This window comes from Chelonus insularis, unplaced genomic scaffold, assembly GCF_013357705.1.
Source record: "Chelonus insularis isolate UGA/USDA-ARS -01 unplaced genomic scaffold, ASM1335770v1 contig_70_pilon, whole genome shotgun sequence".
Classification (NCBI taxonomy): Eukaryota; Metazoa; Arthropoda; class Insecta; order Hymenoptera; family Braconidae; genus Chelonus; species Chelonus insularis.
In genome coordinates, this window is record NW_023276716.1 from 1,245,753 (window position 1) to 1,262,928 (window position 17,176).

At 31.0% G+C, this 17,176-nt stretch overlaps 2 protein-coding genes across 4 annotated transcripts; one reads left to right on the top strand and one right to left on the bottom strand.

Moving 5' to 3' along the window:
* Positions 1–1,395: 1,395 nt before the first annotated feature.
* Positions 1,396–5,067, top strand: Acsf2 (Acyl-CoA synthetase family member 2). Its single transcript, XM_035089956.1, has 7 exons — positions 1,396–2,038; positions 2,428–2,611; positions 2,676–2,888; positions 2,986–3,120; positions 3,392–3,505; positions 3,992–4,228; positions 4,738–5,067. The coding sequence occupies exons 1-7, from the start codon at positions 1,464–1,466 to the stop codon at positions 5,014–5,016; spliced, it is 1,737 nt and encodes a 578-aa protein (XP_034945847.1). The 5' UTR covers positions 1,396–1,463; the 3' UTR covers positions 5,017–5,067.
* A 140-nt stretch (positions 5,068–5,207) lies between these two features.
* Ndg (Nidogen) lies at positions 5,208–17,142 on the bottom strand. 3 transcript variants are annotated; one of them, XM_035089948.1, is made up of 19 exons: positions 16,828–17,142; positions 13,617–13,895; positions 13,331–13,536; positions 13,134–13,225; positions 12,135–12,278; positions 11,614–11,847; positions 10,573–11,256; positions 10,178–10,309; positions 9,939–10,037; positions 9,684–9,863; positions 9,300–9,437; positions 8,419–8,544; positions 8,150–8,272; positions 7,724–8,064; positions 6,326–6,891; positions 6,026–6,201; positions 5,795–5,903; positions 5,606–5,724; positions 5,208–5,515 (listed from the first exon to the last, which is right to left on the bottom strand). In XM_035089948.1, exons 1-19 carry the CDS (start codon positions 17,029–17,031, stop codon positions 5,379–5,381), a joined length of 4,089 nt encoding a protein of 1,362 aa, XP_034945839.1. In that variant the 5' UTR covers positions 17,032–17,142; the 3' UTR covers positions 5,208–5,378. The 3 variants fall into 3 exon arrangements, with proteins under 3 accessions (XP_034945839.1, XP_034945838.1, XP_034945840.1); XM_035089947.1 differs by having other exon boundaries at positions 12,135–12,299; XM_035089949.1 differs by lacking the exon at positions 9,300–9,437 and having other exon boundaries at positions 5,210–5,515; positions 12,135–12,299.
* Between the last annotated feature and the right edge of the window lie 34 nt (positions 17,143–17,176).

The following is a 17,176-nucleotide window of genomic DNA, read 5'->3' on the forward strand; positions in this document are numbered from 1 at the left end:
ATTTTTTTAATGCGTAAAGATTTTATCATAAACATTTGATAAATCTTTCCTTTTCATTTTTCAAACTAATTTTACACTCTATTAAGTTTTCTATCGATTTTCTTTATCAATACTTTTTTTAAATTAGTACTTTTTCTTAAGCATTCTTGGAACAAGTAATATTTTTTTATTCTACAACTTATTTAATTAATTTTTCAGAAATAGTTATTATTTTAACTAAAAATTAATTTTAATATTCTTTTACATTACTAAAATTATTTTAATCTGCTCTTTTTTTAAGATCATTAATGTTTAGAAGATCATTAATATAAATATTGTTAACTAAAAAATAAAGTTCTTACATTTTTCTACAAGAACTTATAATTTACATCCAAATCTCTTGGTATTTCAGATCGAACATATGTATGTATGTAATAGATTTTTTATATCATATTATTGGAGTAAAAAAATTCAACCAATATATTGGTTTCTTATGTGATTGGGTTAGATAAGCACGAGCCTTTCCCGCATTGCAGTGAATACGTGGATACTTTGTCACTTTCTCCAGCTCCTTTCGACCCTCCAGATATATCCATATAAATCACCGCTAACTGAGTGGTTTTACTTGGTGATTTACTTGTTAACCGATCTGTCAGAGCCTCCCATGTCTTATTTATACCTTACAAAGATACTAGTACATCGTGGTACACTTGCCTTGAACTAGCTTTTCTTCATTGTCACACTTCAAGAAACACATGTACTTACCAGAACAACATACAAGTGATATCACTTAGTAAACATTCAATTCTAAAGACCCTGAGTTTTAATGTTAGAAATAAATTAATTAGTTTATTTCGTCAAGCAATTTTTCGATCTCATGTATATTCAATTGTCAATCTCTGCAGTTCACCCTTTCATTTATTTACTGTTCCAATAGAAATATCTACAAGTATTTATTTATTGAAATTATGAAATAATAATTGATATGTATACAAATATGTTTCGAAAACTCATAAGTAAACTCATTTTACGATGATAGATCAGTATGTAAGACATAAAACAAGGTCTTTATATTAATTATCATCGATAAGTTATCAAGAAGTGAATGGAAAAATCAAGAACAACACGATTTATAAATTGCATTTCTTATTGATGAAGTATTCATTATTATGACCATAGCTTCTCGCTTATATCATGCCAATCTATCATGATGTTTATTATATATAAAAAATTCTCATTTAAACCTTGATATAGCTATTTTTATATTTCTTTTATAACGACACGGTCGAAGATCGTACTTCATTCATATTAGTCTAGATAAGATTTTTTTAGTATTATCGCAATAACCTCCCACTTTGTACCTACTTAATACTGGTTATGATTCAAAATTGTCTTATCTTATATAAATACGAAGAACAGACGATGTAACTTCTTTAATGTCGTGAATAATTAATGGAATGTACATAAAGTAAGACTCGACAATAATGTTTGTAATTAAAAAACAATTTAATAAAAAAATATGGCAATGTGGTGTATCAATAATCAAAAATCACAAGCATCTAAATAAGTGGTATTGTTCAACTGTTAATCAGGATTTGTCCTACCGTTTTTATCCTGGAGAATTACCAATAGTTGATATGACAATAGGTCAGGCAATAAATACAGCAGTTGAACAATGGCCTCATCGAGAGTGTTTAGTATCTGCTCATCAGGGAGTGAGATTAACGTATGCTGAGGTGCTTCGTCGAGCTGACAAATTGGCAGCAGGTTTGAAAAAGCTTGGTTTAAAAAAAGGTGATCGTGTTGGACTTTGGGGTCCAAATGACTATGAATGGATGATATCATTTGTTGCTATTAGTCGTGCTGGTTTTATTATGGTTGGTATTAATCCTGCTTATCAACAAAAAGAGTTAAACTATTGTTTACAGAAGGTTGAAGTAAGCGCAGTTATTGCTCCAGCTAAATTTAGAACTCAAGACTATGGACTGATGCTACTCAATGCCAAAAATGAATGTCTTTCCTTGCAGCATATCATTTTGTGGTCGGATGATTATGTAACGTAAGAATTATTCCAATGTCTAACGTTGAACAAATTTTTATTAAACAATGAATTTTATGTGTAATGAAATAAATGAATTTGAGCTATCAATAAATTTTTATTGGAAATAATAAAAAAGAAGAAAAAAAGATCTGATGACGAGTAACGAAAGAAAAATTGAAGTGGATCATAAATATAAGGAAAAGTGTTCACAAAAATTTTATAATATCTTTACGTAATATTAAATCAATACTGCAATGTCTATCCTGATGAACTGATCTATTATTCGATAGTATTTACAAAACTTTGTTGTAATTAGGTTAATGGCTTCAGAAGTCTATTTATTTTCGCCTCTAAAACCTGCAATTCACGGACAAAAAGATCGATAATTTTTCTTTTATTTTTTACAGAGGTACACGTCGTCTTTCAGACATTGAATCACTTGGCAGTAAAACAGAAGTCGAGGCAATTGCTGCTACTCAAGATGAAATTTCACCTTACGATGGATGTAATATTCAATTTACTTCTGGAACTACTGGATATCCTAAAGCTCCATTATTATCTCACAGATCGTTTGTGAATAATGGAAGACAAGTAATAAAATAAGCAAAATTAAACATAACTTCAAATGAAATTTAAATGAAAATTTTTCTTTCAGACAGCAAAGCGTGCTGGATTACCTGCAAGTCATCACAAAGTTTGTCTGAATGTTCCGTTTTTTCATGCTTTTGGTATGATACATGGATTCATGGCTGGAGTTTATTCAGGATCAACTTTAGTTCTAGAGTCACCGACATTTAATCCGAAAAATTCAATAGATACCATCGCAAAGGAAAAATGTTCAGTTGCTTATGGTACTCCAACTATGTGGGTGAGGGTATTTTTAATCAGACTTTATTAATATTAAAAACATAAATATTTATAAGGTAATTAAAGTTACCGTAATAATTCTTATGTATTTTATTAAGGTCAACATGCTAGATGTACAAGATCGTATAAAAGCCCCAATTGATAGCCTCAAATTGACTACATCCGGAGGTGCGAATGTCTCACCAAATTTGTTGAAGGAAATACGAAGGATATTCCACGTTGAAGCGGCTACGGTAAGATCACTTGATACTCTAAAAGTGTAAGCGCTATCAGGCATTCATACTAAGTTGTATTGCCTTCCATGTCTTCAGTAAGAGGTCAATGACTCTACCTATTTGCTATTATCTATGCACATATCGCTGGAAACAGCGCAAATTTATGTGCATACATTTCCTACATTCTGAAGATAAATATTCAGCTGTTCTATTTAGATCAATAATTTGATTTTCACGGTACATAAAGTTATCTTTGAATTATGAATTATATAAAATCTTTTTTTTAAAGATCGTATATGGATTGACAGAAACAACTGCCATGGTTTTTCAAACGAAGCCTGGAGATCCACTTGAGTTGGCTGATTTTACTGTTGGCCGGGTTCACGATCATGTTGAAGTTATGGTAATCATTATACTGTTGCCCGAGCTTTCTGTTTTTATTAATATCACTTTCACTTGTTAGTAAACATGAAATTTGTCGACTTTCATCATTTGAAGTTACTGAGAAAAGAATTTTATGAAATTTTTGATTTATATCTTGGCACAAAAGATTTATACGAACTGAGAGAAAGAATTATTTCTGGCTAAGAAGAGATTTACTTGTTTCTATAAATTTTATTTGAGCTCAAAAGAGACTACTGAGAGGAAACAAGATTCGTTTTGTTGAAACTAGAAGATCATATAGTTTGATTAAACACCTAACTTTAAAAATACTGAATAAAATTATTCACCAAAATACACATAAATTAATTGCATGTAAACAATAAAAAGTCAAGTAATTTCATAAATCGTTTGTTTCAATTTAAAATTGTATCAATTTGTCTAGTTGAAATATATTCTGAGAGAATGAATAATATTGAAAAGAAATAATTAATATTTTTACTTCTAGGTAGTTGACGAAAAGGGGTCCATAGTTCCTATTGGTACACCAGGCGAACTTTTGATACGAGGATACGCAATTATGAAGGGATATTGGAATGATCCTGAAAGTACATCGAAAACAATAAATAAAGACGGCTGGCTGAAAACAGGAGATAAGTTTATATTGCATGCGAATGGATATGGGGAAGTCATCGGAAGATTAAAGGATATGATCATCCGCGGTGGAGAAAACATTTTTCCGAAGGTATAAGTAATTTTTAAAGGTCGTTTTATGAATTATTCGTGTTTAGTCAATTGACTTTTCCTGTCATTTACCTTCAAGCCATACGTGTTTGTTATTTCGTTCAATAAATATTATCGATATCGAAAGTAATTTGTCAATTCAAAATCATAAATTGTTTAATCATACCAAGTTTTTTGGAAATTTCGTTAATACATAATATTCTGATATAATTCATTTTCAAAAAATAAAGAAAAATAATTTGAAGCGAAAACAAATTCAATAGCTTTAAATATTTAATATAGAGGATATGTGACAGGTGAAAGAAATATTGACCAGAATGCTCACTATTTATTGCTATAATATATTTTATAGTTGTGATTTTTAAGCTATCTAAACTTTAAGGAACTTTTAAACTCTTTACTTTCGTTATTAAAAATCTTAGCGAACATGGATTTTGTAAAATAAAAAAAATTATTTAGGTAACGAAACGATGATTAACCACAGTTTCATCTCTGGCGTTTATTTTTCAGGAAATTGAAAGTTTCTTGGAAAGCCATCCTAACATCTTAGAGGCCCATGTTTTTGGAGTATCTGATGATGTTTACGGTGAAGAGGTTTGTGCATCTATTCGTCTCAAAGAAAATTCACAAATTACAGCGAACGACCTTAAATCTTATGCCAAAGGGAAGATTGCTCACTTTAAGATACCTCGATACATAGAGATCGTTAATGAATTTCCAAAAACAACGAGTGGAAAAATTCAAAAGTTTAAATTAAAAGAACAATTTGAAAGGAATAAGTCTAAATAATGATTAATAGGAAAAATTGCATAATATTTAGGAATTATGAACGAATTTTTATTTTCTCATTAAATAATACAAAGTGATCGATATTTGACAATAATAAAATACAAATAATCATTAAAAAGTAATTGAAATATTAATGATAACAAAATTTCCATAAATTGTGATTATAAATTACACTTAATCTATACTTTAGATGATGTTAGTTTGAATTGATGAAAAATTTTTGTGGAACGTGCATTATGAGTCATATTAATTAATTAATTAATTATTACATTAACTAATTAATAATAATAGTAAAATAATTATAATGATAGTAATAAAATAATAATAAACGCGATAGAAAAATGTTGATTCCAATTTTTACACTACAATGTATAACGTGATTCTGTGCAAGGTCCAGTGGCATCATCGGCACAAGCACATGTTCGTCCACCTTGACCGTCAGGCAGACAAAGTTGATCTTTATGACATCGTCCGTTTTCATATTGGCACATGTTTGATACTATAACAAATCAAATTCAATCATTATATTTTCACAGATTTTTATGGATGATCGTTAAAAAATTTTTATTGAAAATAAATGAGAATATACTTCTAGGACATGATTCTGGAACTGTAACGATGCCATAAAGTTTGCCGCTTCCTCCGGGAGGTACAGAAATAGATTTCTCTCGATCCCCAGTGGCTTTAGATAGAACTTCTATTTTATGTCTACGAAATTAAAAAAAAATTATACGCTAATCTTTAATATTAATTGTTATTAAAAGAGATGTTTTATTACGATTTCCAGTCAGTCCAGTAGAAATTATCTTGAGAAATAGCTAATCCAAAAGGATAGGATAATTCTTTGACAATGACACGAATTTCTTTATTATCAATAGGGCTGCAACCTGTTGAAAAATAAACCACTTAATTAAATTAAACTTAAATTATAGGTATTGATTTGATCAGATGATGATGATGAATTACTTAATTTCTATAGGGGTGACATAGATAGTTAATGAATACATACTGATTGTAAAAGTGCCAGCATCAGTCCAACATAATTCGTCAGTTCCCCAATCAATACTCAACGAATTCGGTAACATGATACTATCTCCCCTTAGAAATATTTCACGACCCGTTCCATCTTCATTAGCCCATTCTAATTTAGGCATCAATCTATTCCAATCTGACCAAAATATTTTTCTACAAAAAATTTTATTTATTTTAAAAAAATAAAGAAATTATTAAGAGCTGAAAAAAGCTTGAAGTTTATCTGAAACTTGTATCTTTTGAAATAACATTTTTAAAAGAAGAAAATAAAACGAACCCTCGATAAGGATGAACAGCAATTCCTCGAGGATTGACGAGACCATCGGAAACAAGTACCTTCCTTTTCTTAGTACCTAAATGAGCTACTTCAACTGTTCCTTTACCAGAATCAGTCCAGAAAAGAGTCCGGGCAACCCAATCAATGGATATTCCTTCAGGACTGCTAACTCCAGTAAGGAAAGTCTCAACATGTGATCCATTATATGATAATTTTTTAATTTTATTGCCAGTAATATCACTGATGTATGCATTACCAGCAGCACAATCAATATCAATAGCAATTGCCATCTGCGCATAATCCAGGTGAATTGGAGAACCAGGATGTGCTGCAGTCGGGAAATATGGAATCCTCAAAGTAGCCATGCCTTGATTGACGAGTAAAAAATTAGCTAATTGCTTAGGCTTAGCTTTGCAGTTAAATCCATCACCAGTGAATCCCTCATTGCATACGCAAGCAAAATTGCTGCCACTGACAGCTACACATGTTGCATTTCTTGCACAAATATTAGGGTCCTCTCGACATGACGCTTGTGGATAACAGTTGTATCCATCACCATAAAAACCCTACACAATTAATCATAAGATTTATTTCAACTCGTGTCAGTATTTTTAGAAAATTGGAGAATATTAGTTCAACGACCGAGTTGACATAGATTTATATCAAATTATGTAAAATACTGTCGAGTTTTGATTTGAGGATTTTGATTAATTCAATTTAAATGATCTTCACTAATAGTCAAGGTAATGAATGTTAATACGAATATCGTGGCTATGATCATTATTCCAAAGTAGATTTATCTTTTAATCGAAAAAATTACTTCATAAAATTTCATGAAAATCATTGGAAAATTATTTTCAATGTTGTTTTCATGCAATCACTTAGGCATTTAATGAAAAAAGTTAATAGTTGTCATGATCGAAAAAAATATTGAACTCTTAAAATATAACTATATATAGTTATGTAATTACTGTTTCCTTTGTGATTAGCAAAAAAATTTTAATCAAAACAAGATGTAAATTATAGAAAACAGCATTATGAAGGTTTTCTAAATCTATTAACTTCTTTGAAGATAATATAAGTAGTACAGAGAAAATTTGTAAGAAGTTCTATTTATGAGAAAATTATTCTTAATAATAAAAAGAATCATTTATAAGTTTACAAAGCAAGCCTTCATGTGAACTCATTCCGAAAAATGATACTTGAAAAATTGTTTTTTTGCTAATTTAAAAAAAGTTTTTATCCTTATAACACAGTGATGAAACTTTGTCATTAACTTAAACGACTCAATTTGACTTAACAATGAGTAATTCATGGGCAAGCTCATTGTGTAATAGTTGATAAAATATAAAAAAAGTTATTTAAAAAAATTAATTATTTTCATTTTTGTATACTTACAGATAAACAAACACAGGCAAAATTTCTGGAGGTTTGATTGTACCCACAGACTGCATTGTTCCCGCAATTATTGAGTACATTACATCCAATATGTTCTTCAACACATTGATTAATTCCATCACCGTGGTAGCCACTTATGCAAACACATTTGTATCCATCATTACTTGCCACACACTCGCCATTTATATGGCATTGACCAGGATTGGTAGAACAGTCGTCTGCTACACATCGGTCATCAACTGAAGTGAAGCCTGGTCTACAAGTGCATTCATAACGAGATTTTGAAGGGTTGTACGAGCACATCTCGTCCTCATCGCACCCCGAATGATCACTACATTCATCTGCAAATAAAGAACTATTATTACATATAATAGTAATAATGACACCAATTTAGTTTTTATTATAAAATAGATAATATAAGAGCACCAATAAGGTAACATGAGAGTCCATCTCCTTCATATCCTGGATTGCAGACACATCTGGCTATTGGCTCGTCAGAACGGCACCATGCATTAGGATCACAAATATCAATTTCCAAGCACGATACATCTAATTAAAATTTAGTCAGGCAATTGATTAATAATTACTCTACTCTGCTATTAGGATTATTATACTATACTGTTATATTTCAAAATCAATCAATACTTTAATAGTTTTAATAATTAAAATTCAAAAAATTTCAGATGCAAACTTACCTACTTTGACACATTCAGTTCCATCACCTGTATATCCAGAATTACATCGGCATTCATAGTCCTCGGTTTCCTTGATAAAGACACATTGAGCATACGGGTGACATGTGTTTACGACGTTGCAAGATACTGTGAGTAAATGCAATCGTTAAATTATCAAATTCTACTTTAACTACTTCAAAAACATTTAATTATTACAAATATTAATCTAAACGTGTGAACGGAGTTAATCACAGAGTGAAAGTAGTGGATGAATAATCGTTAATTTTTAAATATTTATTCTTCAATTATGATATTCTTCTTTATTAAAAGATAAATTTTATCAGCTCTTATAAACTTCATTTCAGATTAAACCCAATAAATTAATTAATACAAAAGTTAAATTGCCCAAGTATACTTCCAACATATTTCAAGTCTAAAGTTTAATTTCTAATTAATTAAATCAGCAATTTTAATTAATTGAAGTTGATGAAATAGATCTTCAAGACCAAAACTCTTATATTACATCTTGTTCATACTTTCTTTTTGTTAAATAAATATAAATCCCTGGAGTTTAGAAAGTGTTTTTAACTTATAATAAATCAATGAGTGAATAATGAAATGAAAATAGTAGAATTCTGAAAAAGCAATCGACATAACTAATGAAAAAATACTGTTGAATTCATTTAAAAGGAAATAATTAAAGTATTTAAAATACTTTTTTGTTATTTCTACAGTATTTTATTTTCTATATGCATTAAAGTTAAATAAATAGATGGTATGATTGATATTATTAAACATTTTATTTATTCGCAAGATGCAGTCATTTGTTAACATGCAAAGCCAACAAGTACACAGGTACATGTTGAATTGTGTAGATATTAAGCCGAGCGAGTCATGCGTACAGTGGGATCCTGAGGGACCCATCGTCTCGTGCTTGTATCCTGGTTGAGGGACGCAACTGTCGTCCAGTGGGTAGTAATCGTATCCCCAGGGACAAATGCAGTTGTCCTTCAAGCATTCCGGGAGTGGCTGTGCAGCTACTAAAATTCACGTTGCAATTCTGTCCAGTATTATCATACAAACTCGATACTTATTTATTTATAATTTTACACTTTTGATGTAGAACCTTTTTATCGGAAATATCTAGTAACGATGCATAAAAATTCAATCAACACTCTTTCCATTCTATTTGTTCAACCAATTTTATGCAAGCAAATCGCTCTTCATGCTCAATAAAATCACTCGGGGAATTGATATGGTGATAAAGGAATTATTTTATCACTTACGATTTTTGTTAGATGAGTAGGATGAGGTTCCAAATTGATTTTTATTAGATTCAACACAGACATTATCTCGGAATTCCCATTCTGGTGGACACCAACACATCTCAGCTTCGCAATGGGGTGTAGGAGGTTCTTCAGTTGAGCCAGTTACTTCAGATTGCGCATAGCATGTGTATCCATCCCCTATACATCGTACATTCATCATACGTCTGGTAGAAAATTATTCTGAATATGAAATAAATGTTCATTTTACTTTACCAACAAATCCAGGAAGACATATGCAAATGTGATGTTGGCGATCTGTATCATAAGTGCATGTTCCTTGAGGAGAACAATTGTTGGCTAAATTACATGGGTCTGAAAATTTAATACATTTTAATAAATTCATCACAATGGTATTTGAAGTGTTAAATGTTTCATGAAAACTTTAAGCTAAGGGTGAATTACAATTGTCAAGTACTAATGATATTTTTGTAATGAAATACGTTGTTATTCACCTTCAAGAGGCATACAAGGCAATCCAGGTCCATTATTTACAAATCCCATAATACATGAACATACTGGCTTCCCATTTACCATCGTACACTGTTCGAAATCACCACATCGTATATCTTCACAAGTGGATACTCCTAATGAAAAATAAGTGTTGAGATAAATTGATAGCAACGAGCAAAAGGTAAATACATCTCCATGTTCCTAATTTTCCTTTTACTGAACAGTTTTTGAATATTTCATTTAAACATCAAAGTCTACAAATATTCTGTGATAATTGTGATATTTCAATGAATAAAGTGAAAAGTTGTTTGCTAGCAAAGTCTTTTTAAAGAGATTTTAAGTATTCAATAATAATATAAAATCATATATATGTATAATGATATTCAAATGTATTTACTTTCACAGTGTCTTCCATCTCCCGTGAATCCTGGTCTACACTCGCAAATGTGCCCTCCTTCATTATTAATGCACTGTGCATCAGGAGAACATAAGTGATAGCCGCTAGTACATTCATTGATGTCTACACAAGAAGAACTTCCATTTTCTTCATATAACTGTTGATATCCAGTGTTACAAACACATCTAAAATCGTCACCATCTACTACACAAGAGCTATGATCACTGCAGGTTGCTCTTCCTTGAATACAAGGATCTTCTTCTTCCAATGGCGTTATTTTAGTATTCATAGCAAAACGCAAAATTCCCTCACGAGATTCGTACGTGGTTAATCCACGTGAGAATTTGAGTTTGGTAGTTTCGTCAACAGGAGTTGAAGTGTCATAAGGACAATCATGATACATTATCGATTGATCTAAAGTAAATGGATACTCTGTAGAGTCTCCATTGAGCTTGTAAAATCTATTGCTGTGTGACCTGATACTTCCTCTTTGACTCAGTGTATAGAGTTCATCATGATCACCGTAATCAACCTTTGCTTCGCGTGGAAGTTGTGGTAGAGTTCCTTGGATATCAGCCTCCATTTTGAGCTGACCAAAGACATCTAATCCCAAATATGTGCTTTTTATTGTGATTCTTTCTCCTGTACCAAATACCAACTCAGCTGTGTGGTTAAATAAACCTCCTAGATTGGAAAAAAAAGTTGTTAGCAGAAGTCATGATTTTTTTTTCTTTCAACATTGTTAAAAGTACTACTTTGATTTTATCTTCATTAAATTTTTTTTATAAAATTAAAATACAATTAGTAAGATATTTAACAGAAGAGAGAGAACCATTTATGTAATATACATTGATTAGTGGTTTTTAATTGAGTAATTAAAAGGGTATTAAGAAGATGAAGGAGTATGAAATGATAAAATTTAATATTTGAATCAAAGTTAAATGTGAATGAATTACTTCTTGTCGGTAATCTTCAATAATTGAACAAGAAAACTTGATAAAACTTTGTGAAATCTATTTTATACAGAACTTGAATACGTACCGGTGAGTTGATACCCATTTTGCGTTTTTCCAATTGGTTTGGCAAACAACCATCCAATAATGCCACCTAAAGTACTTAATAATTGGAAGTTTTGACCAATATTTTCAGGTATCCTCGAGAGTGCAGTATAAGTTCTACCATCCTTGGTCTGTACATAACATTGAAGATCCCTACCGGAGAATTCTTCATCGTTTATCTTTCCGGAAATTCGGCCAATTACTCGTAGAGGTAAATCTGAAAGTTTTTCGCTTATTAAAGTAACAGTCCCAGTGGTACAGACACTGAAAATTAAGCTCATTTTTCGTTTGTTTTTCTTTGTATTTGGCTGGGCCTGCGGCTCTTATTCCACTAGTAAAAGTAGAAACGGTATCTTTGATAAAAATATACAAAGAACTCGACTCAAAAGCGTCAACGATCCATTTCGCGGCTCTTGAATACTCTACTTTGTGCCTTGTAGTACAAAGAAAAGTACACACTGTGAATAGATCAAACGAAACGAAACAAAACAAAAAAAATTGTACCATTCGGTTGACAGGATTTTCCATTGCCGAAGAATCCTTGCTTACAACTGCAACAATAACCATACTCGTAGTCGATGCAAGTCGCTTTACTGTGACAAGTTGTTGCTCCAGTCATACAAGTCTGGTCAGTAGGTTGATTGGACTCTGGAAACAAATTGTTAAACGCTTGACGCGCGAGTGGCACGTTGACAAACGTTAGTATGGAAAAGATTAAGAATTTTGGAAGATTTAATTGCCAATTAAAAGGTACAGAGATAAAGAATAACAGTACCCTGACGGATTTGGTATAAAGTAAAAAAGGGAATTTTGTTTAAGAGAGATGTCATTTCAATTGCTTTTGAGTTCTTGTAACTTTAGAAAGTTTTACAACATGAGCTCAGTTATCCAGTTATCACTCGTTAAAGAGACTTAAATTTTCAGATAAAGCTTTTAAAAAAGTGAATAATGAATTCTATTTCAAAAATTATTATAATTATTTATTTATTAATCAAATTTAAAATTCATATCGAAACATTGTTGAAATATCTCATTTATTTCCTATGGAGAATGATACTTTTTAGTTAAATCTTTGATGAATAATTTGAAACCCCTCCATTTTCAATAGCAGATAAAATTTTTAATTAATCAGTAAAACTCTCTACATTTTGCTTAATTAGAGATGCATATTATCCGAGTTTGATGCTCCATTTTCGCAAAATAATTTCTTGAATGATTAATAAACACAAAGTGCCATTGAATCGATAATATGCCATGTAAAATAATGGCAATTTTCCATATGAATATTATCATTGGAGAAGCTCAGCACAAAAGTTTAAAACTGGTAGAAAAAAATTAGAACGCAAATAGAAAATTATTCTTCAGCTGAATTCAACACAAAAAATCAGGGTTTGTTCGTTAGCACGAATGGAAAGAAATTGTTAAAGAAAGAAAGTGAAAAGTTTATTGTTATCCGCCAAGGCAATAAATTTAAAAAAAGTGGTTTAAATAAAACTGACATACTTTCAATATTGTCTGGAACTTTAATGTTTTGTCCGTCAGCAATTGGCCCGATTTGGAATATCCATTGACCTGGTCTATTGATATTAGACCATCTAGAATAGGAAATGAGTACTTAGCATGCTTCTATAGTTTGAAAACCACCATTGACCTACTGACTTACATTAAGGACGTTCATGTGATTTTAATTTTATTCTTACTTGTCTATATTTTGAATTTGATCAGTTCCAGATCCTTTAAGAGTGTACATTTTTCCTTCACTCATAAAGCCAGCTTGTGCTCTAGCATCTGGAAGTCCATTTGGATGTGATTCACCTTGAATCCATTGGATACCTCCATTGGGATAAAGAAGTTCAGCGTAAGAATGCGTGCCATTGGAACTGATGGCGACTTGATACGTATTGACCTATAAAGAGATTTGGGTCTATATAATCGATAATAAAAATAAAACAGTCAAGAAAGATTTAAGGTAGTTGGTGGTATTACCTTGTCTCTTTTCTCATTGAAATATCCCACGTCGACCCAAGTTGTTAGAAAAACGTGGGTTGGCATAAAATTCTGAGCATTCTTGAATGAAGCGCGAACCATTCCACTAGCACGTGAAAGGATTTCGGGGTTATCGGTTTCCTCATAAAAGATCGTTCCTGAACCTTTTGTGTCTACGTGAGTATAGAGTGGCGCAATTACTGGATCATCTAGTGGAAAGGCAATGTTGAAGAATCTCTGCATTGATCGGATAAATGATAAAACGCCATTTCCGTTTACCTAAGGAGGTATTTATTGAATTAAATCAAATTTTCATCATAATTTATTAACATTTTGAAATAAAAATTAACATATAAATAATAAACGTCATTGATTTGGAATAGAATATCAAGTTGGTTTGCTTTAAAGTTGATTTCTGATTTTTGTTCGGTTTTTTTAATAAAATAAACTACGATTTATCACGGATTAAATAGGTATATGAAAACAGCATAACTCTATTTTATGTGTGTAGCTAAATCCGTATTAAATCATAGCTATTGAGCAAAATGAAAAATACTGTCTTTATAAATAAATCAGAATTTAACTGAATTTATTCCATTTTTGTTTTTATTTCAGTGAAGAACACTCAATTAATATTATTTCTTTTTGTCTAATCAAATGAATATTTTTTTAAGTCTCATAGAGACCATTTTTTTCATTGAGAAATATTGGATTCTTTCTTGATGCTTGAATAAGCTCATTAATTGAAAGATCAATCAAATAAGTGTTAAATTAAGTGAATGGGTAGCAAACTAAATATTAAAGTGATAGAAGCAGAGAAGAAGAAGAAGAAAAGAAGCATGAGAATAATCTATTAAAGCAAATCAGCGGAGACAATCATAAACGCGTGGATAAATGTTACAATGACATGAAGAACGCGTCAATTAGCTTTGACTTCTTTATGACTCAGTATTCCTCCGCTCAGCATCCACGTAAATTACTATTACTACTGAAGTCATTCACCCATTAATCCTGCATTAAGAATGTCCAGACATCTCATTTATACATTTGGAAAGCGCTAATGCGTCAGATTCGTTGTCTTTAACTTTTCCCTCTTTCCTGATACGAGATCTAAATATATATATAGCGTTACATTATGATTTTATTAATTGGCTAAAGTGAAATGTAACATCTTATGACTTCATCTGCATTGTTAAGTAAAGAATTGTGTGCTTTTCTAGGACGCCCTTTGACTGAATCGTTCAACAGTTCATGCAAATATGTGAGAACTCGACAGTATTCTGATTCTCGTACTCTTTTATGATACATACAAGGAACTACTGGGGTTCTCACTTCATTTTTATTCCCTAAATCTATTATTCTAATGTCCAAAATGATTAATCTGATCACCAATTGCCTAATTCCATGAAATAAATGGTTTGACAGCTATCTCTATTGTTGACATGAATTTTTTTACAATTTGTCAGATGTCTAAAATAATTTAGAAAAGAGTAGGAATAATAATATGATAAAATAACTACCAAGATCCAATGTGTCGTGTCAACATGAGTTATATTTAGATGAAAATATGTATTAATGAAAAAATCATCAAGTAGAAACTTGTGATTGTATTAGTGAATGTTTAAATTTAAACGACTTACTGCTTTCAATGATTAACGATGTTATTACGTTTTACTATAGACAGTGGATAATAATTCATCTTCATTGAATAATTTGTATAAAAAAATTCTAATGCATCAAAACTACTCATTCAGAGCTAGTCTTGATGTTGTATAATTTCTAATTATGTTAGAAATTAAAATTCAATTTTTTTCTTCAACAAAAAGTGGAAGTGTTATTTAATATCATCACAGTTGTTAACATGAACATCATCATTTACTTATGAATGATTATACTGATGTAATGTTTACTGTTGATAGAAATCAAATACCGATTTATTAGTTTCGATATTGAGAGCTTTTTACACCCAACTGCGACAGAAAATGAAACAGGACGCTATCGTTTGTCGAGGCTATCACAGGGTCAGAGGTCATTTAGCACTGATGGCACTCACACAAATACACGTGCATGTGGAATCATGATTGTGAATAAGAGGAATCTGTGAAAACAGATACTCAACTCATGACTGAATAGAGTAGGTGATTGAGTGATATATAAATTAATTTGTTATCATTAAGTGTGATTACTATCATCAAGTTTCAAATGATTCCATGCATCAAAGAAAATATTTTTACTCCATGAAAACGTAGTAATTGATTTTAAATTAATAGACTGGACGTCATCAAAGTGTTGAGCACGTCATTATTACGTAGACTATGTCTAAGAAAACGTTAGTTCTCATGATGATAAAAGCGTTAACGCAATCGTGTAATCGAGTACAATCATTTTGATGACTAAAATCGTCTATGACAACTTGGAATGGAGATGATCATCGTGTAGGCAGTTTCTCTAAGTAGACATTTGTCCTCTCTACATCACAATCTCTATTTTTCACTTAATTTCACAAGCTTGAACCTCTAAGTTTGCATACTCGTTATTCAGTAAATTCGTACATAATGTCATTCTTTCATAATTATTTGTTTAAAAAACTTGATTAAAGTTATTCAAGATAATTCAAGATGACTTGTTAAAGATTACATAAATTATTTAGAATTTTTCGTGACAAAAATCTCAATTGATTTTATTAATGAATTAGTATGCAAAAAAAAAAAAATATTATAAGAAGAACATAGTGATAATGAAAATGAAATTGTTGGTGTTTTAATTTCATTAAAAATAAATCCTTGACTTTTTCGATAAATTAATCGTATATTTGTTATTTATAAGCAGGAGTTAATCTTTCTTATTACATCAGTAACGAATAAAGAATCTCACGGAAGTTAAAGAAGAAAATCTTTCCAGCAATATTCAATAAATTTAAAGCCTGAGGCTTGATCAATAACTATTTACACGATTGCTGATTCCGTAAACATTAATCCCACTGTTTTTAATAAGCTGCTGTTCTTAGAAGTGTGAAGTCACGTTTGTATCCTGCCTTTTACTTTCACAATTAAACATTAATGAGTAATTGATAACTTATGTAATGATTTAATTACTAGCTTATAAATAATAATTAATGATTAACAACATAAAAAACATTCGCAACATTTTGATGATATTCTTTCTGACAGCTTTAGGATTACCTTCATGATGTAATAAAAGTAGTACTTACATAAATACTCTCGTAAATTTTGTCGTAAAAAGAAATTGGTGTTTTTAGTTGAACTTCAGCTGATAAGAGTTGGCCATTTGGATCGGTTTGAAGGTAGCGTGAAGTAGATCCTGTATAGGGATATAAATTGTCCTTAGTTAAAGCAAACACCGGGGTGAAGATCACGAGGGCTAATATGAAGACCTCGCAAGTATGACGAGCCATTCTCGCAGAGTGTCCTAATGCAACTGATCAACGACACTCGGTCACCACCTCCTAATCGTCTTTACTTGGAGCCGCTTGCTCTGGGAATACAAACTCGTGACTGCGATAAATTTGAGTGTCGAGTAGCAGTAAAATCCCCCACCCT